The sequence below is a fragment of the Sprattus sprattus genome (genome assembly GCF_963457725.1).
Source record: "Sprattus sprattus genome assembly, chromosome: 14".
Classification (NCBI taxonomy): Eukaryota; Metazoa; Chordata; class Actinopteri; order Clupeiformes; family Clupeidae; genus Sprattus; species Sprattus sprattus.
In genome coordinates, this window is record NC_137912.1 from 15144064 (window position 1) to 15167223 (window position 23160).

General features: G+C 46.7%; 1 protein-coding gene across 1 annotated transcript in view; it reads left to right on the top strand.

Annotated features, from left to right (window-relative positions):
* Positions 1 to 22895, top strand: part of chchd3a (coiled-coil-helix-coiled-coil-helix domain containing 3a) — a 64959-nt gene extending 42064 nt beyond the window's left edge. The window contains exons 5-8 of the mRNA XM_080851099.1: positions 1378 to 1461; positions 8421 to 8491; positions 18431 to 18566; positions 22029 to 22895. Coding sequence (XP_080707225.1) covers positions 1378 to 1461; positions 8421 to 8491; positions 18431 to 18566; positions 22029 to 22052 — 315 coding nt within the window. The 3' untranslated portion in view covers positions 22053 to 22895. The remainder of the gene's footprint in view (positions 1 to 1377; positions 1462 to 8420; positions 8492 to 18430; positions 18567 to 22028) is intronic.
* The last annotated feature ends 265 nt before the right edge of the window (positions 22896 to 23160 follow it).

Consider the following 23160-nt stretch of genomic DNA (forward strand, 5'->3'; position numbering starts at 1 on the left):
GCCCTCTATTTCATCTTTGTGTGTGTGTGTGTGTGTGTGTGTGTGTGTGTGTGTGTGTGTGTGTGTGTGTGTGTGTGTGATTAAAGGGAGACGAGCGGGGGCCTCTTCATTCACCCCACGCACTGTTGTCACGGCAGCCCGGCGGAACATTCTGCATGTGTAATCAACACGGTGCCGCTACCGCTGCTCGGTACCGCTGCTTGCTGCTGTGTGTGTGTGTGTGTGTGTGTGTGTGTGTGTGTGTGTGTTGAAACTATTGAAAGTTACTGGGCTCTCTTCAATAAGCTCATCTCCACAGCCTCTCAATATGAGGCTCAGTTTATATATATAAATCCCCCTTTTTGATTTTCCTTGTATTTCCCTCTCTTTGTGCACTCTCGCATCAGGAGATGGAGCGTAAGGTAAGCACGTAACCGAGGAAAGACTCCTTTGCTCTCCCTTCCGTACTTCGCTTGCATGCCCGGCTGTATCCATTTTTTATTGCCATTCCTTTTTTTGGTTCTTATGCAGTGTAGCATTTTACATCTTAATGTCTTGTGTTAAGGAACCTCACCATAACAGAGCTGATTGTTTCAAAAGCAGCTTTTTTTTTTTTGCAGTCAGGTGCAAGGTTTCAGTCTTTGACTGCAAATCGAAGCATTGAAACGGCCTCTCTTTTCTCCACTGTCTGTAAGGTGAATGCATTGGACTGTAACTAAAAGTCCCTTATCGAAGGTCAGTTTAAAAGGAGGGACACAAGTGATAGGGAAGAGCCATAAATAAGGAGGAGAGAGGCTCTCCTTTGTGCTAGTCACTGATGTTATCCTCCCCTTCACACACACACACACACACACACACACACACACACACACACACACACACACACACACATTCACTCAAACGCATACATACTAGCAGAGAGATAGCTGTGACAACACTGATATAACGTGGCTGTGAACACTTGCCCTTGGAGCCCTCCGAGGTCATGCGAGACAGACAGACATGGTAGCCATCGCCCATCCCTCGGCACTTAAACAGATCAGCAAACAGCTAACCCAAACGCCTCCGCTATCTGGCATCGCAGCTGCTAGTTACTGTCACTCCGCCCCAGCCACTGAAGGCCGGCACCACTTCGGAGCTCCCCTGCGTCTTTGCGGAGCTTAATGAAAACCAAACTCTAAAAGGCCGCTGTTATCATTCAGACATCCAATTAACTGCATCCCACCATCACCACTAAAAGTACGTCGACACAAGGGACAATGGAGCTGCAGTGTGTTTGTCAGAAGTCAAAGTCAAGAGTTTACCCCCCCACCCCTTCCCCCCCGCCCCCAGTCAAGTTGAGGGCCGGTGGGTTAAAAGCCTAATGCAGCCTCTCCTTGTCTGTGTCTCTCCCCCCAGGCCAAGCAGCTGGAGGAACGGGACAAAGAGCTGAGGAAGCAGGACGCCTTCTACAGGGAGCAGGTGGCCAAGCTGGAGGAGAGGGTAAGACTCGTGTCCATGTCCCGGTCCATTGGGGGGGGGGGGGGTCTCTTTCTCTGCTGGAGATTCTGAGATACACATTCAGACCAGTCTTGCCTGAGGTGTAATCTTTGTCCAGAAAGAAGTGGAGTGGTTCTTTGCTATTGAATAGGGCAGGGATTTGCATTAGAATGTCTGCTTACTGGTATAACTTTCAACAGATTAAAAGAGCCTCAGAATACTTTATAGGCAGTGGGGGGAAAATACTGATGACATATTATGCACTGCAAGTCCCCTTGCAGTTCACCTTGCTAGTGCACATATCTATGCTAATGGTGATCTAGCCTCCCGGCTCACTCCAACCCTGCCCCGCTAACACACCTTCAGCAGGGCAGCACACATGCTTGTCAGGGACTCAGTGAGACAGGGCGGGGGTGGGGTTGGGGGCGGGGGGGCATAGGTATGGACAGCCCGCTGCGGCATCGTGCAAACAGCCGCAGGGGCTTCGCTAAGGGCCCAAGACAGGCAGAGTGTCCCCTGGCACAGCACAGGGTCACAGCTCCCAGCTTCCCCCTTCTCATGCGCTCTGTTTGTGTTATTTGTCCTCAAACTGACACTCCTCGTGTTGCACCCGCTAATAGAGAGAGGGTAGCCAGGAGGGGAAAGGGGTGGGGGGGTCGACAGGAAGGGGTTTGTTTGGGGTGGTGAGGGTTGGAGGGGAGGGGGGGTGTCTCTTCTCCAACTATTTGTCCTGGATTTGACACCCCCACGCTGGGGGAACACGGCGGCAATTCTCTCCAGAGGGGGAGAGAGCGTGGGTAAAAATAGCCGATCTCTGCGGACAGCCCGAGCGTCGGGGAGCCAAGGTGGGCAGATTGGGGGCAGATGTGCCCTCCGCTGCCTGTGTGCCTGCTGTTGGGACACAGGCAGAAGCTGTTAACAATAACATGCATTTTTAAAACAGTTTACATGCCATCCATTTGAATCGCTGAATGTTTTTTGGTGCTGTAATAGACACATTTCAAACGGTTCAATACTGAGGTATCAAAAGAATGCCTGCCTTTGTCTAACATCACTGTACTCTGAATAGCTGGAATAAAAAAGGCTTTTCAGTAAAGCTTTCATCTGCCCATCCATCACAGTAGAAGTTGCCAGCACTGGCTACATGTATATGAGTCATAATGCTACCCTTCATAACTTCATAAAGTGCCAATCATGCCCCATCCATTTGCTGCTCATAAACACCTTTATGCCTGTAATATATTTACAGTGTTCTGTCTGGTTATTACACTGTCGTCTTATCCTTTCAAAAAGTATTTTTAAGGTGACACGTAGAGTATAAGCTTCAAATAAATGGACATACATTGTTTTAAAAGCAATGACAGGGAGGTCATCCTGGAGAGTGGATACGCACCTGCATACATATATTCAGGCAGACATGCATGAGCACACACACACACACACACACACACACACACACACAAACACACACTTTGAGGGGGCGTCTCCATCAGGACAGGGGGGCTCAAGTCAGTGTCCACGCTCCCTGGCATAACCACTATCGATCGGGCCGCCCGTCATCAATCAGCCTATGGATCCCTGCTCAATATCCAAAGGCCTCCTCAACAAATCACCTTCACACCTCAAGAGAGCAGCCAAAAAAGAAAAAAGAAAAGGAGGAATTTTCAATGCGGCGAACATGACTGCGTTTCAGCCGTATGGATTTATGGATCTCAATCCGTATGATAAATATGATAAATGTGCTCAGTCCAAAAACACGTGCTTGCACTTAGCAGTGGAGGATCTGCCGACAAATTAAGATTTGTGGGCACGAGGGGCCAATGAGAAAGCTTGCTTAGCTGAAGACGTTCACATCTTCTTACATGTATTTATCCCAAACCCCCTTTTTAATCAAACACCTTGATCCCTTATGTTTTAAATGAATGGCCTGATATTCTTGACATTAGCTCTTAGCAGGTTATGGTGAAGGTTGTGGAAGAGTCAAGGTAAGGGAGGGATTGGATTTCTCAAAGCTCTCTCTCAGGAAGATGAAGAGTTGGGGAGAGGGATGGAGAAAGAAAGGGGTGCGCGAAAGGAGATATCGACAGAGTGCCTTATCTTGTTTTTCCAAGGGAAGGAGCCAGGCAACAGTGGTTTGTTATGCCGAATCGATCCTTAGCGAATCGGTCCGTTGTGCAGCTGTCTGCGGCACGAATCGTTTCAGAAAGGGAGAGACTGAGAGTTGGGGGAGAGAAAGAGAGTTGGAGCATTGATAGTGTTTGTCTAATGATGGTCCCTTCTTCTTGTAGTTCTCAATGTTTGCCTTTTTTTCCCCCAACAAGAAAAAAATCTTGTGTATCTGTCCATCCACCACAAGGGTAGAAAGCTTTTCTTTTCCCTCTTGCTCCAGGCAGTAGCTTGTCAAGGACTGAGAGAGCGAGCGAGTGAAGGAGGGAGAGAGTGAATGAGAGAGAATAAAAGTCTGTCCTATATTACACGTCTCTTTCAATCTGACTGGCTCGTTTATCACTGGCCTCAGTCTGACAGCCCATCAGCAGCCAAAGACAGCAGCCAGAGCCTCCAGTCCACACATTGGCTGACCCAACCAAATTACCCTGACACTATAGATATATAACCTATATGGAGTTCTGATGTATATACAGCCGCGGAAAAAATTAAGAGACCACTTCAAAATTATCAGTTTCTCTGGTTTTACTATTTATTGGTATGTGTTAAAGTAAAATGTACATTTTTGTTTTATTCTATAACCTACTGGCAACATTCCTACCAAATTTCAAATAAAAATATTGTCATTTAGATCATTTATTTGCAGAAAAATGACAATTGGTCAAAATAGCAAAATTGATGCAGTGTCTTCAGATCTCGAATAATGCAAAGAAAACAAGCTCATATTCATTTTTAAACTACACAATACTAATGCTTACACTTAGGAAGACTTCAGAAATCAATATTTGGTGGAATAACCTTGATTTAAAATCACAACTTTCATGTGTCTTGGCATGCTCTCCACCAGTCTTTCACATTGCCGTTGGGTGACTTTATGCTACTCCTGGCGCAAGAATTCAAGCAGCTCGGCTTCTTTTCATGGCTTGTGACCATCCATCTTCCTCTTGATCACATTTCAGAGGTTTTTGATGGGATTCAGGTCTCGAAATTGGGCTGGCCATGACAGGGTCCTGATCTGGTGGTACTCCATCCACACCTTTACTGGCCTGGCTGTGTGGCATGGAGCATTGCCCTGCTGGAAAAAACACTTCTCAGAGTTGGGGAACATTGTCAGAGCAAAAGGAAGCAAGTTTTTCTTCCGGGACAACGTTGTACTTTGCCTGGCTGAGGTTTGTAAAAGACCATAAGGATTGAAAAAGCGGACTGGAGGTTCTTCTAAGTTCGTCTTCTCTGATGAGTCCGATTTCACAGTAGGTGCAAGACTCTCTGGCTTGTAGGCCTCTCCAGGTCTCCGTCTAACCATCAGACGACCATGTGTTGGGCAAAGCTGAAAATTGGACTCATCAGAGAAGACAAACTAGAAGACCCTCCAGTCCGCTTTTTTCAATCCTTATGGTCTTTTACAAACCTCAGCCAGGCAAAGTACAACGTTGTCCCGGAAGAAAAACTTGCTTCCTTTTGCTCTGACAATGTTCCCCAACTCTGAGAAGTGTTTTTTCCAGCAGGGCAATGCTCCATGCCACACAGCCAGGCCAGTAAAGGTGTGGATGGAGTACCACCAGATCAGGACCCTGTCATGGCCAGCCCAATTTCGAGACCTGAATCCCATCAAAAACCTCTGAAATGTGATCAAGAGGAAGATGGATGGTCACAAGCCATGAAAAGAAGCCGAGCTGCTTGAATTCTTGCGCCAGGAGTAGCATAAAGTCACCCAACGGCAATGTGAAAGACTGGTGGAGAGCATGCCAAGACACATGAAAGTTGTGATTTTAAATCAAGGTTTTTCCACCAAATATTGATTTCCGAACTCTTCCTAAGTGTAAGCATTAGTATTGTGTAGTTTAAAAATGAATATGAGCTTGTTTTCTTTGCATTATTCGAGATCTGAAGACACTGCATCTTTTTTGCTATTTTGACCAATTGTCATTTTTCTGCAAATAAATGATCTAAATGACAATATTTTTATTTGAAATTTGGTAGGAATGTTGCCAGTAGGTTATAGAATAAAACAAAAATGTACATTTTACTTTAACACATACCAATAAATAGTAAAACCAGAGAAACTGATAATTTTGAAGTGGTCTCTTAATTTTTTCCGCGGCTGTATATATAACACATAAAGTTTATATGGTTTTATAGACATATAGTTTTATGTTTTTCAAAACTTTATATAAAATAGAATATATAGCCACCTTATCTCATAATTCCACTTCTGGTCGGTTAAAGAAAGAACATTTTGATAGCCACAGAAACCAACAAGACCTGCACATCTAAGCTCAACACTTCTTACCCTGGACGTATACAGCCTTGGAATAATCTCTTGCTGGACCATACCATCCTCTGACGTCCTTTCATATACCCTTTCTGTGATCATTGCTTAGTATTTGGGCTGTGATTATCAAATTTTTCTCGCTCCTGTTGGTTCTCTTTGCTTTTTTTGCCCTGTCTCACCTCACCTCTCGGCTCAGTCAAACGGTGTCCCACAATGCACTTCTCCCCTTTCAACGGGCCATCCTCTACAAGGCACACTTTGAGCTGATCCAGCCTCTCAGGTCCAGTCAGGTCAGTCTGTGTATCTGAAGGCCTTTCTGTGGCTCTTCAGTTGTCAACACTTACACGACAGTGTGGAAATTAAGAGGCGCACTCAATATACAAAATGCTAGGAAGACCAGTAGGAGAGGCGCTTTTTCTTTACTAGGACTATCAGTGTCTTATGTTAAAAAACTATTAGTTGAGCCAAACTGTGTATAACCTGGAGGGACAAGAGATCATTGCCATAACCAACCCCAGCCAGAACTGGTGTTAAACATACATCATTAGAGGCCATAATGAACTTGGCAAAACCAAATGTCGACCTTTCTGTGGCGCTCGTTAGAGAAATGCATGTTTTATAATACCGCTTTGCTAAGCTCTGATTGATGTCGGTGGAGCTGAGTTGATTTGAGCTGCAGCTCGCCTCCTTTTGCGGAGGGGTTTGATTTGTGAGCGCCGAGCCCTCCGCCTGTCTCCCGTAGTCGCGACTGGAGCCCTAATGGCCGCCGTGCCACGGAGCTGTAATAGCTGATGCAGCAGGGGTCCCTAATGTCCTCCTACCCCCCTCCACTATCCCCCTGTTCTGTGCCAGATAACAGACTGAGGCGATTAGCACATCCCTGTTTGGTTTACTCTTTAGAGGGAAAAAAGAGGACTTTGAGAAATCTGGAGGCATTTCTAACGAGGCGAGCGGCGTCCGGCTCCATTAAGCCGCCCGTCTCCTCCTTTCTGTATGACGGGATTAGCATTAGCACTAATTATTTCATTAGCCATGACACCCCCCCTCCGCACGCCGAAGATTATGGAAGAGGTCTCTGGCATGTAGCAGCCCCTAAAAAATAAGTAGATGAAAAGAAGGAGGCTAAAAAGTGAGAAAGTACATCTCCAAGGAGAAGTCCTTAAAGTCACCAAAAGTAACTTGGAGAGAGAGGTGCTTTTCTGCATCACAGCTAAGGCCCTGCATATTTGTTTATCATAGAAGTCTCTGAACTACTATCTTCAAAGATGGTGACTTGATATAAGAGTTAAAGTTGGCCCTGTAGACATGCATCTGAATGCTGGTCCAGTTTATTTTTTCACTCCATGCTCTTTTTTTCCCTCTGTGATGAGGGGCCACTCCCCTTGCAATCAGAGCAGCACCTGGACCGCCGTGCACAACCACACACACACCAGTTCTGATTACTTCTGATTGGTTCATAGTCCTTTGCCATGTAGCCCGTCATTATCTCTCAGTCTGCCCTGCTAACAACAACCCCATCACACCGCTGACTAGCACACATCGAAGCAGTGCTCATTTGCATGGCGTAGGTTGAGCTGAGACGCTTCTCTTCTTTCACTCTCGGGCCTCTCTGTCCACTCCCTTCCTCCTCTCCTGGCCTTCGTGTGATTCTCCGTTTAGTTTTTAACTCTTATATATGTTAAACTTCAGAATTATTGCCCTCCACATGAAAAAGTGAGTTTGAGTGCAATATAAGCAATGAGCTCCTGAACCGATGCGACTGCAGACGAGCTGTGCCATCAAGCTTGAGCGGTGTTCATAACCCGCTATCTTTAGGAGGTGACCCTTCAGCACCCGCTAGGCTCAAAGTGCACATACGGCTCGTGGCCGAAGCAGCCAGGTCATTCTTCTCCTACCTTATCGGAGGTCCTTTTCTTTTACTGCCGCACTTTCGGAGGTGGGCCAAGTTCAATGTAGTGATTCTAAAGATGATCAAAGTCAGATCCCTCACTGGCCCATGCTGTAAGCCCAGAGATTTAGACCAGCTTGAAATCAGAACCAGGGTTGTGAACCCCTTATCCATGCCATTTCCACTGACTCGCCGTATTATCAGCACACACACACACACACACACAATCAACACACACACACACACACACACACACACACACAATCAAAAGCATTTCCACACAAATAAATCCAGCTTCCCTACATCACATTGATGTGCCCAGTCATAAAGTTTTAGTGGGATTTGTTTTGTTGGTGGGGCTGTGATAATGGCTGCAGCAGCCCCATAACCATCCCGCTCCTCTCAAAGAGCAGAGGCCCAAAGTTAAAGCTGACAAAGAAAGGTTTAAGTTTGGCTTTTTGTTTTTAAAGTGTGAATAGGTTACAGTCTGATACTGTCAAGGCTGTTTATCATCTCTCTCTTTCTTTTCTTCTTCCTCTCTCTTCTAATATCTCTCTCTCTCACTCTCTTACTTACTCTTTCGTCTCACACTCTTTTTTAACACTTTTTTTTCTCCCTTCTATCTCTCTCTTGCAGAGTGCTCAGTTCTATAAGGTCACCACAGAGAACTACCACAAGGCTGCCGACGAGGTGAACGCCAAGTTCAAGTGAGTTGACGGAGTGTGGCGCATCCCCAGCAGCCTGCTCTGATACAAATCTCTTTTGACTTTTACTGCTCTATTTTGAGGGGACAGGGGTGGTGGGGGAGGGTTGGGTTGTGTGTGTAATGACTGCCTCTGTCTGTGTGAATATGTGTGTGTGAACTGCATGTGTGTTCAGTTATTGCGTTTGCGTATGCATGTCATTTGTTGTGTGTGTGTGTGTGTGTGATGGAGGGCCTGTAGTCTCCTGTAAGACTGCAGCATCAGCACTGGAGCACAAAGCAGGCCTGTAATCGCCTGCAGTCATGCTGTTCCCCACGAAGCCCTGATAAGAGACACTCTGACTGCCGAGTGGAGGTCTGCAGTCTTCTCTCTCCCTCTCCCTCTCCCTCTCCCTCTCCCTCTCTCTCTCCCTCTTCTCTCCCTAATGCAAAGCAGAAGCCTGCCGTGTCACAAAATAGCATGTCAGCCTCGTATCTCCCCCCAACCTCCCTCCTATTCTAATGAAGAAAGAGATGACTGTTCAAAGAAATGCTTTCACCGTGAGGCACCTACAGAGACAGCCAGAGATCGCCGCGAGAGGATTTCCACTTCCCTCCTGAATACTACTGCATCTCCTCTACAACTCCAACCCCCCCACCCCACCCCTCCTGGCGCCACACACTCATCCGGCACTTTCTCCTCAGCCGTGTGGCGCTTCTTTTTTCTTCTTCTTGATGTCGTAATTATTATTACATGAGACTTCTATGTCGAGCAGCATGAGAGTCCTCCGTCATCATCATTATCTCCAGTGAGTTCTGCTCATTGCTGAAATGAGGCTCCTAAAGCTTCACTGTTGGAGGGCAGGACTGGCAATCCCAGGGTAATGGGTTCAGGGGCCTTGGAGCAAACACAAGCACTAATCAAATGAATATTTCCTCTGTACTCTGAGCTACCATGGATAAAAGTTACAACTAGATGGAGGATGAAGTTTGATGTTGGATATTAGTCATCCCCCTTGTGTTGGCAGACATCGGTGCTGAAAAGACAGCACTCCGGTCCAAAAGACAGGACGCAGAAGTTTCCCCCAGTGGGAAAGTGGGGTTCCTGAGTGTGAGTGGGCTTTGGCACCTGTTGAGGATGTTGGGGGTGCGCCCTTTTTGGCAGATCCAGACACCCTCATGATTGGTAACTGCGCTATCTGCAAAGTTTGAAAACAAACGCCCCCTCTTTTGCTTCTCCTCTACTTCCAGTTCCTCCCTGCTCATCGTTCTCATGACTGACAATTTAGTGTCAGAACTCATGACTTTGGGCTTCTCTGAGTTTCATCTAAGTTAAAGGCTCAGGCCCACATGGGAGCAAGCATCTGATGGGGGTTAGCCACCCTTAAGTTAACTTGACTTACAGAAACGTTTGAAGACCCAACATTAAGACAGCAACTACATTTTTTTGCTGAAAAAGTTTATTTACTTTAGCTTAAAAGTTGGGTGATTAGCTTCAAAGTGGCACCAGATCTGAGTGGCTTTTTTTCTTTTATGGCTTCAAACTTCCTGCCCTCTGGGCCTCTCCCTTCTCTCAGTAGCCTTTAATGCTGTCAGAATGTCTTTGTAACTGCTCTTTGAATGTTATGTAAGCCCCCTCCACCCCCTCAATTAGAGTCCATCTCTTCCTTCATAAGTTTTAATCTGACCCATTAACCTCCCACAGCCATGCATAAGAGTGGATGAGACAGGCTGGGCTTGGTGGTGGTGGTGGGGATGGTGAGGGGCGGGGGTGGTTAGTGAGGCGCTGAGTGTGATGGCGGGGAGTCCAGTTCCAGGACTGGTCTAGCTGCACTAAATCACATTAGGCTGTCATTAGCCCAACTCTCTCTGCGCTAACGCAGGGATCATTGTCTCTGTAGAAATGTTCCAAATTGATTAGGGTAAACCCTGTGGGGGTTACCTTTGCGTGGGGTGGGGGTTGGGGTGATTTGGGGTGGGGTGGTAGAGTAGGGCTTGGGCTGCTCACACCAAATTGCATTAAGAAATGCATTAGAATGGCATTAGCCCTGACACCGCTCTCAGTGCCGCTTCGGCAAGTCACATGACCCGCAAGAGGGAGGGGGAGCACTGCCATTGGTTGATTGGATTAAGGGAGTACATTAGCAGGACCGTGATTGGATTACAAGTCGTGGTGGGGGATTGCAGGGAGGGTGGGTGGGCGTGCGTGTGTGTGTGTGTTTGTTAATGAAATGTAGCCAGGGTCAGGTGTTGGAGCAGGAGCCAGAGAGTCAGAAAAGAAGCCTGGCCTGTTGGAGAATAATTAGGTTGTGTGTTTGTGTGTGTGTGTCAGAGTGATCGAAAGGATGTTCGACACGGACGGATGGAGAGAAAGTGTGTTGGAGGCAGGGAAGGATGGAGAGAGGGAAAGTCATGAAAAATGGAGGGAAAGGCATGTTTTGGTGCATGTATCATAATATCATCTGTATTAGACATCCCTTCGGATACCGACGCCGTACTTTAACAGGGAGAAAGAGGGGAGATTAGATGCTATCAGGCCCTCAGCTGAGTAATAAGAAGAGCTGTTTTGTCTCGAAGTCTTTTGATTTCGTGAAAGTTGAAACCGCCCTGGAGATAAATATGGTCGTCACAATCTGCATAATTGATAGAATTAATGTGGGTTTGATATGATAATGCACTCTGTGAAGTCGAGATTTGGCTGTCTTTGGCTGTCTCCGTCTCTCCCTTGTACGTCTCAATTTCCTCCTTGGTCCAAATATTTGATTGAATAATCCAGCCTCGTTCATGGCCTCGCCTCCAGTCTTCTTGCGCGGTGGCAAGCCGACAGTGACTTTTGTTTGTAGTGGTTGTTTCTCTTTGTGTGCGTGTGTGATACTGCATATGCATAAGTGTGTTCTTGCATTAGCGTTGGAGAGTCTTGTGTGTTTGGTTGTGGAATGTTTGTGATGTGGATCAGTTAAGAAGTGTGTGAGGGAGTGGGGGTGTAAGTGTCTTTGGTGGATGTGATATTGAGTGGGGGAAGGTAGGTGTGTATGTGTTTTTGTTTTTGTGCAGGCATGTGTGTGTGTGTGTGTGTGTGTGTGTGTGTGTGTGTAAGAGTGCCTGCGTGGGTGTGTACATGGCAGTGCAGCTGTTTTTTCTCGCCACCGCCATGGCGCAAAATCCCAGCAGGCTCTGTGACGTGATGGAGCTCTCCCAGGCGGAACGCCGGTACATTAGTGTGACCCCATTACATCCCTACACACATTGAGGGTCTCCAGGTCCTGCTCTCTCTCTCTCTCTCTCTCTCTCTCTCTCTCTCTCTCTCTCTCTCTCTCTCTCTCTCTTCTCTCTCTCTCTCTCTCTCTCTCTCTCTCACTCTCTCCTCTTCCCCATCCCTATCTCCATCTTCCATCTTCCATCTCCACCTACACACAGACGTGAGCACCTGCTAATCTGCACTCAAGTCTAAAAGACATCCCGTCAGCTCAGGAGCACACAGGTGCATACCAATGGAGGTGTTCACACAGGCATTTTGTCTTGAATTGACATTCTGGTACAGTTGTTCTCACTTACACACAAAGACACACACGCACACACACCCAGATGAGCGTTCTGCAGTCCAAGCCTAAAGGCAATGTTCGTGATCGGTTGGCGGGTTTCCTGTTCCCTTGTTTTAAAATGCGCCGCGCACTGTGGAGGTTCTTTGAAGTGCCGGGTCGTTAATTAAATTTGGTGATCCGCCTGACATTCATCACTCTGTTTTGCAGTCACCACCTACGGCTTTGATCTCGCTCTGAGGCCCGGTGACATAGGGACAGCTCTGAAGGGCCGGAGCAACGGGGAAACTAAAGCTTGTGGCCCGCGCCTTTGTAATCCTGTTGAGTTGAACGGTGGTTTTTACTGTGATGTGGTTCCGTTTTGGCCATCTACGGTGGCCCCCATATCTTTGCTTCAGAATAACGCATCTGGAAAGAAATGACCATTTGCGGTACTTGCACTCATACGGTAGAAAAGGGTTTGGGGGCCTTTCGTGTGTGTGGGTGTGAGTGTGGGTGTGGGTGCGGGTGTGGGTGTGGATGCGGGTGTGGGTTTGTACTTGTACACGATGTACACTGGTGCATTGTAATAAATGTGAATTTATCCCGATACGCATAATACATGGATGTGTTTGAGGATGGAAGTACTTGGGATTTCATTGGTACACACACAGACACACACACACACACACACACACACACACACACACACGTGGGGCTTATAGTGCTTGAAAGGCTATGTCAGATGTGAGATTAAGCTGTCGTGAGCAAAACAAGGGTCCTGCTGCTCTCTTAAGCCACCTGTCAGGTCTAACCTTTGCCTGAAACTCCTGAAGCCTCCCACCCCCCTGCACATGTCATGGCCCCAAGGGCTCTGGGTTTCAGTGTCAGGCAGAGGTGTACGGACAGACAGCCAGAGAGAGAGAGTGGGAGAGAAAGGGATAGAGAGAGAGAAGACGAAAGGCAGGAAGAACGACAAGTCCTAATTCAGAGAGATCCGCATGAGCGTTCTCAGCGCTTGCTTTTGGATCGCTCTGCTCCTCATCGCCACGTCTCGCCATGACAGTGGTATTTGTCATGAAATCGCAGACTGGGACAGAGAGAGGAGAGGAGGATAAAAAAAAGAGGAGGGCAAATGGAGAGAATAAAGAAATGAATGCGTGGAAGAGAGTGTGTGTGTTTGGTCTCGGCAGAGGCAGTCTGAGAGGAACGGATCAAATCTGGCTTCTCCCCGGTGTCTGCTTTCGTTCTTTTTTTCTCTCTCCCGGCTCTGTCTGTCTAGTCACAGCACATCTTCCTCTCTCTCTATGATTCAGTAACTTATTTAAGGTCCTGCTCCCTCCACACCGCCGAGGTCAGAGGTCACCTCTCTCCACGCCACATGTCCTGCTCTCCATTCCGTAAAGACAGAGCCATGTCCCCATCATGAATATTCACAAGCCAGCACCGAGGAGAATGTCATTCGATTAGCTGGGATTATACAGAGTCTGGTTCATTTTCAATCACGGCCATTAAACATCCTAAGATTGGGGCGAAAAAGAAAACAATGATTTTTTTTAATGATTTTTCAGTTTTAATTTTAATCTTTTTTGTTTGTTTTCTCCTTGTTGATTTTATGCTTTTTATGTTTTAATGCTTTTTATGATTTCTGCTGGAACAACACCCTGCCCAGTAGGCACCTTTTATTTTAATAAAGCGCAGTGGTGGTCTGCCTGTTTTGAGGAGCGATTTGGCATACTTTAATAAACGAAAGACCAGAAAGAAAAGAATAGCTCTCTATTGCCACTGCACTGCGTATCTTGGCAACGAGCTGCAAAGTGGAAGAAGAAATGTTTATTGTGCATTCCTGCACATTACTCCAAAACTTATATGCTTCCAGCTAAAGGTTCTCAAGCACTTTTCTCAATTACTATATTACTCCCCTCCCCCACTCCACTTTTAATATCTCTCTGTTGCAAATTTCCAATCCCAGTTTAATTAAACACTATTAGCTTGACGATTCCTGGGAAATGAAAAAGTAATAAAAGCGTACCAACTTAAAATACTAATTATGCCAACATTTCCTCTAATTGGGTTTGTTGCTACAGCTGCCAGTACATCATTACCAGTGTATACCAGTGTATACTAGTTTACTACTAAAGCTGCCAGTACATTATTCCCAGTGTATACTGGTGTGCTACCATCATTACTTACTTCACTATTACCACATGTATCATTACTTCTGCTGCTTCTGCCATGTCTCCATATGTCTTGGCTAATAAGGCTCCTCCAACAGTAACATATCTCTCATGTCCTTTCTGTGGGTAAAGGGTCACTAAATTTAGGCGTGTGTGTGTGGGAGTAGGTCAGGCCTCTGGGCCTCAGGGCCGGTGTCTGTTCTCTCAAGGTCTGATGGATCATCTCTAAAACCCACTGAAAGTCAAAGCGTCTCATTTTTCTCTCTAAAGAGATCATTTGTATTTATTTGCCCGCTCTCTGTCACTTTGCCTTTCAGGCCCCAAATGAACATAAAGGATTTTTTTCAAAATACAGAACTTGAAAACCCCCCCCCCCCCCCAATCCAGTTTCTCCTTAAGTGGTCTCAAATGATGACAAATAGACACACGCCTGTTAAAGGATAGATTTCACTTCATCTATGGATTTGCCATGCCTTCTACCATTGCATGGATGGCATTTGTCTTTATCTGTGAAACTAAGTGACACCCTGACCAGATGTGACGTGTCCGTAGGTATTTTAATCAGCTAACAGATGCTGTGCTAAATGACAACAGGCCTACACAACTTCTCAGCCAATTGGTCTCTGGAAAAGCAGAGCAAAAACAATGTGTATATAAGGGCCAGCCCAAGAACTTCACCTGGATTTCCCCCGTATGCTGCTATGGACAACAGCCGCTATAGGAGGCATTTTAACGTAGTGACGGGTGTAGTTGAGAGGGCAAAATGGAGTTATAAATAGCTAGGTTACTAGAGAATTACCTCTTCTTTTCTCTCTTTCAACCCCCCCTCCCCCCTCAGTCTGCTCTATGGGTATCCTTTCGTTTTTGTTGGCCATTATTCTCCTTTCCACACACCCCTCTTTTTTTTTACCCCCCTCTTCTTAAACCCTCTATATTTTATCTCCTGTATGCACCCTCGCTCGTTGGTTCTTTCTCTCCCTCTCTCTCTGTTCCCTCTACGACCTCCTGTCTGTGTACCGGTGTATTCTACATGTTCATATTCCTTCGTTCGTTCCCTCCCTCCCTCCCTCCGTTCCCTGCCTCTCCCTCTCACTGATAAAACATCTCATCACAGTGCGGCTCCCAGGCCATTCTGTCATCTGTCTCCCCCTTTGCTCTCTGTGATTTATGGGCTGCATTGCATTCACCTAGCAAAACCCACACCACTCAGATACATAGGACGTGTGTGTCTGTGTGTGTGTGTTAGTGTTAAAGTGTGTGTGTATGACGGAGGTAGGCTGATAAAGCAAGGTGGAGAATAGAAGCAGTTACAGCAGCGGTCTGTCTGTGTGTCTGCGTGTGTAGGAGGAAGTTTGGGAGGATTTGAATGGGAATGAGGAGTAGTGGAGGAGGGCTCTTGTTTGCGGTTACTTTGAGACTTAGTTGGCATGGAGACGAGGTGCGGCTAAAGATCTTATTGATGGTAATGCTTCCTGTTGTCTTCTTGTGTTTCCTTTCTCTCTTGTTCTCAGTGGCTACGTCTGAGTGTCTCTGTCTGTCTGTCAAACCCACTCTCCTCTCCATTCACTTCTGCTCTTGCTTGCTAAGTTGTAAGTAAACACTGCTTGACGCGTTGGCAGGGGGTGGTGGGCGGGCAGACGTCCGACAGCCGGCGTTTGATTGACAGCGGCCAGGTTTAAGCTTGGGGTGAATCCCGTCTGCAAAGCCCTGTGAGCAACTCTCTGTGACAGATAGCAAAGAGCCATTCTCATTTAAAGAGATACCCCCCCCCCCCCCCAAACACACATACGCACACACACATAGCTCCCCCTCCCCATGCAGAGCAAATCAGAACAAAGAGCATTAGTGAGACATTAACGACTGGTCCTGCTGGCCTAGCTGTATCAGATCACCCCTGGTTTACACCGACGTCTGATCAGTAAAGTCAACAAAGTGGTCCCAACCAGAGAAGGATAAAATGTCGCACTAGTCTGTCGTCCGTCCGTCCGTCCCCCCCCCCCCCCCCCTTACCCATTCTTCCTGTTTTAGAGGTCACCCCAATGACACAGGGCTTTTTGTGTTGGACACTCCCCGAGGAGTACAGGAGGCCATCTTTAAGCACATTTACGATATCAGCTTTCATGGGAACATACTTGATTGTTGAACTTGGGTTGGCTAATTTTATCAGAAACAAAGAAGTTCATGGGAAAACTCTTCATCCACTTGGGCATCAGAGTTGGTGATCTACTCCATGGCCGAAAGTAGAGTGTGGAACACATTATGCAACTATGTCTTATTTATCTGAATGCTTCCTTCGGAAGGATGGCTTTCACTTAAATTCAACATGATATGACCTCCATAATATGACCTCCATACTTTCACCATCCTTCATTGCTGAGTTGTAGATAAGCAGTCCAAATGTGGATATCCGTTGATCCGGGCTGTTATGCTGAAGATGCGTGTCATCCACATTGTTTTTCAATCTCCCGCAAGATGAGTTCAATCCCTCAGCGCTAATGCACGTAACCTTTGTGCCGTCCATTTGAATCTCTTTGATCCGATATTAAAAGACTGTGGTAACTACTGTGAATCACTTTTCATCTGCTCTGTTTCAACCCAGCATCTGTGACTGTGTTTGTTGACTTCACAGCACCTTTATTCATGTTAGGGGGGGTGAACTTACAGCTACACGGAGCGTAATGTTAACATCTGTAATGACAGATGATGGATGTGGATGGGCTTGGGAGTGCCGCTGTTCGTGTCCTTGTTGAGCATCTGAGCTCCTGCGTCTCCCCAAGGAACACTGAGAGTGGAGCTCTGCAATGCCGTGAAAACGCTATCCTTATTTCTTTCCGTTTTCATGTGCTCGTTCTCTTTTCTCTCTCTCATGTTTCTCTCTCTCTTCTCTTTTCCTCTCTCTCTCTCTCGCTGTCTCTAAAATGGTGAAGCCGTGCCTCTATCAGCAAACAGATGAGGCACCCACTCCACTGTTTAAAGAGGAGGGGAAGTAATTAGCTGGTAAATAGCATATATTAGCATTTCCCCTAAGATGTTGCGAGACTAAGTAATAAGTGAACAATAGAAAGGTTGAAAATGAACACAGGGAGGATGGCAGGAAATGAGAGTGCTGGCCAAACGGGCTTTGTTAATGACTCCAAAGTGTGTCGTCATGGAGAGCAAATATGTGTGTTTTTTTCTTTGTTTGTTTTTTTCCTTCTTTGTTATCCTCTGGGGGGGAAAACAGCAATCTCTGCATTCGATCATCACATTGAGCTAGGGTTAGTGTCTATGACAGACTGCAAGGGTTGAAGGATCTACATTATTGATGCTCACAAATCACACGTTAATTATTTACACACAACGATCCTGGAGGAAACGTTTCAGTTCACTTCTAAGACGTTGAGGGCGCCCCTTCCCCCCCAGTGCGCATCTGTTTGCAGCTGTGGCCGCATCACACCTCTGCAGTTTACATTAGAGTGCTGCTGTTGCAAGTGCCTTCTTTCCTTTGAGGCTCCAACCAGAGGGTGGATTTCTCACTTCAATGGTCTCAGCCTCCGAGGCCGGTACCGCCACCCGGGCTTCCATAAGTCTTTCCCGAGGCCCAGGGAGTGGGTCAGTGGCCCGGCAGATTGTGGTGTTGCTGAGAGGCTGCAGTAGGCCGGTGTGCACTGATGTGCACTAGGGTGTGCTACAAAAGGTGTTACTGGTCATTGGGCTCCGGGCTATTAGTCAAATGCTGTGTGGTTATGGATACATGTAGCCATGTGGTTCACTCAGGTGTTTAAGCCTCTCGTGCACTCTACACACATGCACGCACATCGTAATTATATAGTCTCATACATTGACACAAACAAAACTTAAATGCTTTGTTTCAGCCACTTGTGTGTGTGTGCGGCCCAAGTTGTGTGTTTATGCCTCAAGTGGTGAACATTGATGGCTTCACTGTTGTCTTGGAATGGCTAAGCCTAGCGTACTCTGCCACTAAAATGACTAATGCTGCTGCCATGAGGTCAATTGTCATCCAAAGCAGATCAATACTGATCAATGGCGTTATTGAGTGGTGATTGATCAAACTTAATAATGCTTTAAAAGCCGTCTTAAATGTCACCTTGATTTTTAGTAACTCCACATTGCTAGTACAGTATAAACATTCTCTATTCTCTATTTTCAAATGTGTTTTAAAATGGTGTGTGCATTTGTATTCTTTTTTTGTATTTTTAGAATGATTTCATTTATGTGTTATTTTTTTTCTAATCCTAATCCCATTTCTCCTCTCTCTTTCTCTCAAAGGCGGTACGAGGTCAGTCCGGTGTGTGTTGATCTGCAGGGCCAGATCCTGAAGTGCTACAGGGAGAACACAGGCAAGACGCTGCTCTGTTCCAACATCGCTAGCCGCTACCTGCAGTGCGTCAACCAGGCCAAACAGGTGTGTGCTGCTCTGAGGAGTGCCCTACCATTTCTTTTGTGTGTGTGTGTGTGTGTGTGTGTGTGTGTGTGTGTGAATGTAGCATCTCATGAATGACTTTGGACACCTGTTCAGTAGAACAACACATTTGGTACACTCTGCCAGTATCATTTGATTTATTTTTCTTTCTTTTAAATATCATACTTTCTCATGACCCAAAAAAGAATAACAAGAAGGTGCAGATTTGGACATCTGACATGTAAGTTTTTCTTCAAGTAGGCCATCGCTCTGTGGTGGAATAGCTGTGCTTTTGTTCAGGTAGACTCAAGTAATCTATCTTGTGTCTGTGGAATATAGCAAATTGCAGTGTAGTGTACATATTGCCTACTTGCTTTCCCCCTCTCTCCCTTTTATCAGTTCCCTCCCTTGCCTCTTCCTCAATTCTTCTCTCTCTCTCTCTCTCTCTCTCTCTCTCTCTCTCTCTCTCTCTCTCTCTCTCTCTCTCTCTCTCTCTCTCTCTCTCTCTCTCTCTCGCTCTTCTTGTTCTGCTCGTTTCACTTCTGTCCTTATCACACCCAAACCTCATGCATCACAGACGACTATAATAAAGCACACTTAGGTTGCCTCTGACTCCAACCCCCTAGTTGTGAAGGCAGACGTCTCCCTCCTTCCCTCCCTCTCTCTCTCTCTCTCTCTCTCTCTCTCTCTCTCTCTCTCTCTCTCTCTCTCCCTCTCTCCGCCTCGCCTTCTGGAATCGCTGTGTCTCCTGCACGGTCAACACCGGGACGGCCGTTCCTCTCAATAGCAGGTTTCATAACCGCGCTCTTATTTCCATAATATCTGCAGACGGCAGTCATTCCTATGCACGGCTCATGTGTGGGCCCGTAATGTAATAAGTGGCCTGGGCCGGAACCAGCCAGGGTAATTCAGGCGCCCGCGTTCCCTTCTCCCACCCAGTCCTTCAGGCCTCCAAGACTGCCGTGTGTTAGTAATGGCACCAGGTTGGGTAGGGCCGTCTCAATGTCTCCTCCACACACACACACACACACACACACACACACACACACACACACACACATAGACACACACACACACACACACACATAGACACACACACACACACATAGACACACACATATATACATATACATACTGCCACCCCTCTTCCCCCCCAGACCTCATCTCAAATATACACCACTGCTTCCAGACCAAGTGCAATTTACATTCAGATAGCTTCTTTATTAGATTTTTACAGTAATCTCACTATTTTGCAATGAGAGCAATAGAGGGGAGTGGGAAGAAGAAAAAAACAACATAAACTCACTGCTCCATACCACTCAGCCGAGGGTTGCTATTAAATCTGTGCTGGGATGTGCAGGTTTTAAAGCTACACATCATGTAAATATAAAGATGCATTATTCATATTTGATTTGCAACGCCTTACGCGCGGCTACCTGTAACCTCTTTAGCATGCCGCCAAGGCCCGCCGGCACTCCTGCTAGCGAGCGCATGCATGCGCCGTGTCAGACACGTTCTAATCTTGTTAATGTGAAATCCACCTTGCTCCAAGTGCACAATAATCCGTTATTTTATCAACCTCCCATGGTCAATGAAGAAACGGAAAAACCTTCAGAGCCATCAGTAAAGTCTGCATTGTGCCTAAGTACGGTACAAGTAAAGTTTAGTAGTGATAAGTGTAGCCTTGTAGTCTGCTATGAAGTCTCAGTGGCAAATATGGAGAACAACACTATAGATGGTGAGGGAAGAGGTGAGGAAGGCGTAATCCATGCAACATTAGTGTGGCAGAAGACACAATTTAATCATCCAGTGTGTTAAGTGGAGATCACTCGTCAGGCAGTTGGCACGACTGGATTAACACTTGGCGTTGGAGAGCTAGAGATTTTAGTGAGAAGCCTGTTTGTTTATCCAGCCCTCGGGACATAAACATAGAGAGAAGGAGGAAGACTTCCTCCCTGTCTTTGTTTTTCAAGAATCCCCCCCCCCCCCCCTACGTCATGTCACGAGACAAGACGCGCCGACAATCTGATAGTCAGGCCGAGGGTCTAGGACCTTCTATGGGGTATTGACTGCTAAAAGACTGCAAGACAGTGGGACATCATCCCTGGGCCTTTGTCGGGGTAATTACTGCTCGCCTTATCATTGGCTGCTGATAACATTTAGCCCCAGCGCGGCCTTTCATTTCCCCTCAATCACTCGCTAATGCAGAGGCCCGGTGAGCGGCGGCCACTGATAGCACCGCTGCGCCGCCCTGGAGAAGGACAGTCGAAGAAAAGGGAGAGAGCGAGGGAGAGTGAGTGATAAAGTGGCGGAGAGCAGAATGGACCCCCGTTCTCTCTTTCTCACTCTCTCTCTCTCTCTCTCTCTCTCTTTCAAAGCACCGTGAATGAGAGTTTATCAGTGGGGGGAGATCTCTCCCTCTCAGCCGCTCCTCATTCTGCATTCCCAGCCTGACTGCAGGCCTGCCTGCTCATCCCTGTCTCTCCCCTGCGCTGTCGTTTTATCTGACCCTGTCTCTCTATCTCTCTCTCTCCCTCTGTTTCACTGTCTCTTTCTCTCTCTCCCACTCTCTTTCTCTCACTGCTCTCTTGGCTCTCATTGTTTCTCTTTCTTGGTCATTCTCTCTCTCTCGCTCTCTCTTTCTCTCTCCATTGTCACCCTCAGAGAGGCTTGAAGTAATGGCTCTCTGACAGCTCCACAGTGGTATTGCATAGCTTTCTTCTGGCTTGGACGGCTTATAGTTAGCTGGAAAAAAAGGCCTTGATCGTATCACTGAGGGCCTATACAAAAGTCCAAGTTGACTTCCACATGCAGCACATTGTCCAAGTGAACCATCATGTAGAACAGGAGAAAAAGGGAGAAATGTTACCCTTAATTTTTAGCGTGGTCTTACTGCATTAATCAGACTTGGCTTTCCGCTCTTGCGGACGCGGCACTAACTCGGACATTGGTTTGGAACCGTCTGAGCGTGGTCGTGTTTTTGGAGCGGGATTAGCTGAAGCTAATTTGCCATCCCTGCGAGTCTCGCCGGTTAATTTTCAGCGAGGAGATTGGATTGATTTTGCTGGCGTCGAGAAACAGGAAAGGGGCCCTCAGACATGAATGAATTCAGTCATGAGCGCAGTAATCAATGAGTCCAGGAAGGGGAAAGTAACAACCTTCTCTCTTCCTCCTTCCCTTCCTCTCTTTCTTTCTAGCTCTTTGCTTTCTGTGCTCTTCCCTCCTTCTATTCCATGTTTCCTTGTTTTGCTACCCTGCTGTGTCCTGATTGACACTGGAGGTTTGTTTTCTTGGGTATGAACCCCAATAGGCAGTATCAAACGAACATAAATAAAGAGCAGTGTGTTAGTGTTAATAATGGGCACTCTCATCCATCCTCTCTCCCCTTTCTCTCTCTTCAGTTCTCCACTCCATCACCCAACTCATCCTTCTACTTCTCCTGTGTTTGTGTTGTGTTTGCCACAGAACAAGCTGAGGACGGGTGGCTAATCTCTCCATGGTTGCGGTGGGAGGAGTGATGGTTCTGGATCGTTATGGCATTCACAGTTCAACCGACCTGACCAGGAGGAGTCACCACCAGAGACCACAAAACCAACCCCAAGAGGAGAACAGTCCCGCAGTCCACCCAGCTGCCAGAGAGATGGATGTCTACCCACAATCCCTCTTTCCTCCCTTTACCTGAAACCTACCCTTCACTCTTTCCTCTCCTCCTCTACTTCCTCTATCCATCTCTCCCAACTCCGAGTAAGGGGCAGGGAGGGGGGGATCGGTTCCACTAACCCAGAGCACAGCAGAAGTCCTGGTGCACCCAGCAGACCTGCACAGAGTACTGCTGGAAGATCACGCCTGCAACTAGAGTTGGGACAGCTGAGGAGAAAACACTCACAGAAAAACAAACAAATAAACAAAACATGACAGACAAATCATGCAACCGAGCCTTGACTCAGCTTCACCACAAACGTAGTTGCTAGCGCAATACATCATGTTACACACCCTGCATACTATGAATCAATGATGGCCATGTTTCACACACTCTGTACAGTTTGCAGGTCACCACAGCGAAACACACACCCCTTGTCCAGCACCTGGCTACACCCACCACTCCACCCCACCCCACTTTGCCGTCTGTCTCCTTTTATTCTGTCTGTCTCTCCTTATTCTTTGCACTAGTCCACACATGCTATCTGTAGATGATCCTCACTTGTGTACGTATGTGCGTGTGTCATGTTAATAATGGATCTGCCTTGTTTTGCTTTCATCTGCACAAGTCGAGCCCCCTGTTGAAGATGTGCCCAATCAGTAGGGCAGAATAAACAGAATAAAAACTGTAAACCGTTGTCAGTGTCTCATCAATATTTCACCCCTTGGCTTCCCTCAGCTTGTCAGTGTGTGTTTTGCCTGTCAGGAGTGGAGATGTGATGACAAGTTGATTGCTGTCTTTCGTGTGTTTTTTTTTTCTCCTCCCTCATTTCTGTTGCACTTTCTTCTTTTCTCCCTCCCTTTTTGTTCCTTCTCCCTCTGTTTCTTTTCCTTTTCCCTCTGTTTCAATTCTTTCTATTTCTGTTACTTCCTCTTGGCAATTCAAGAGTACTCTTAT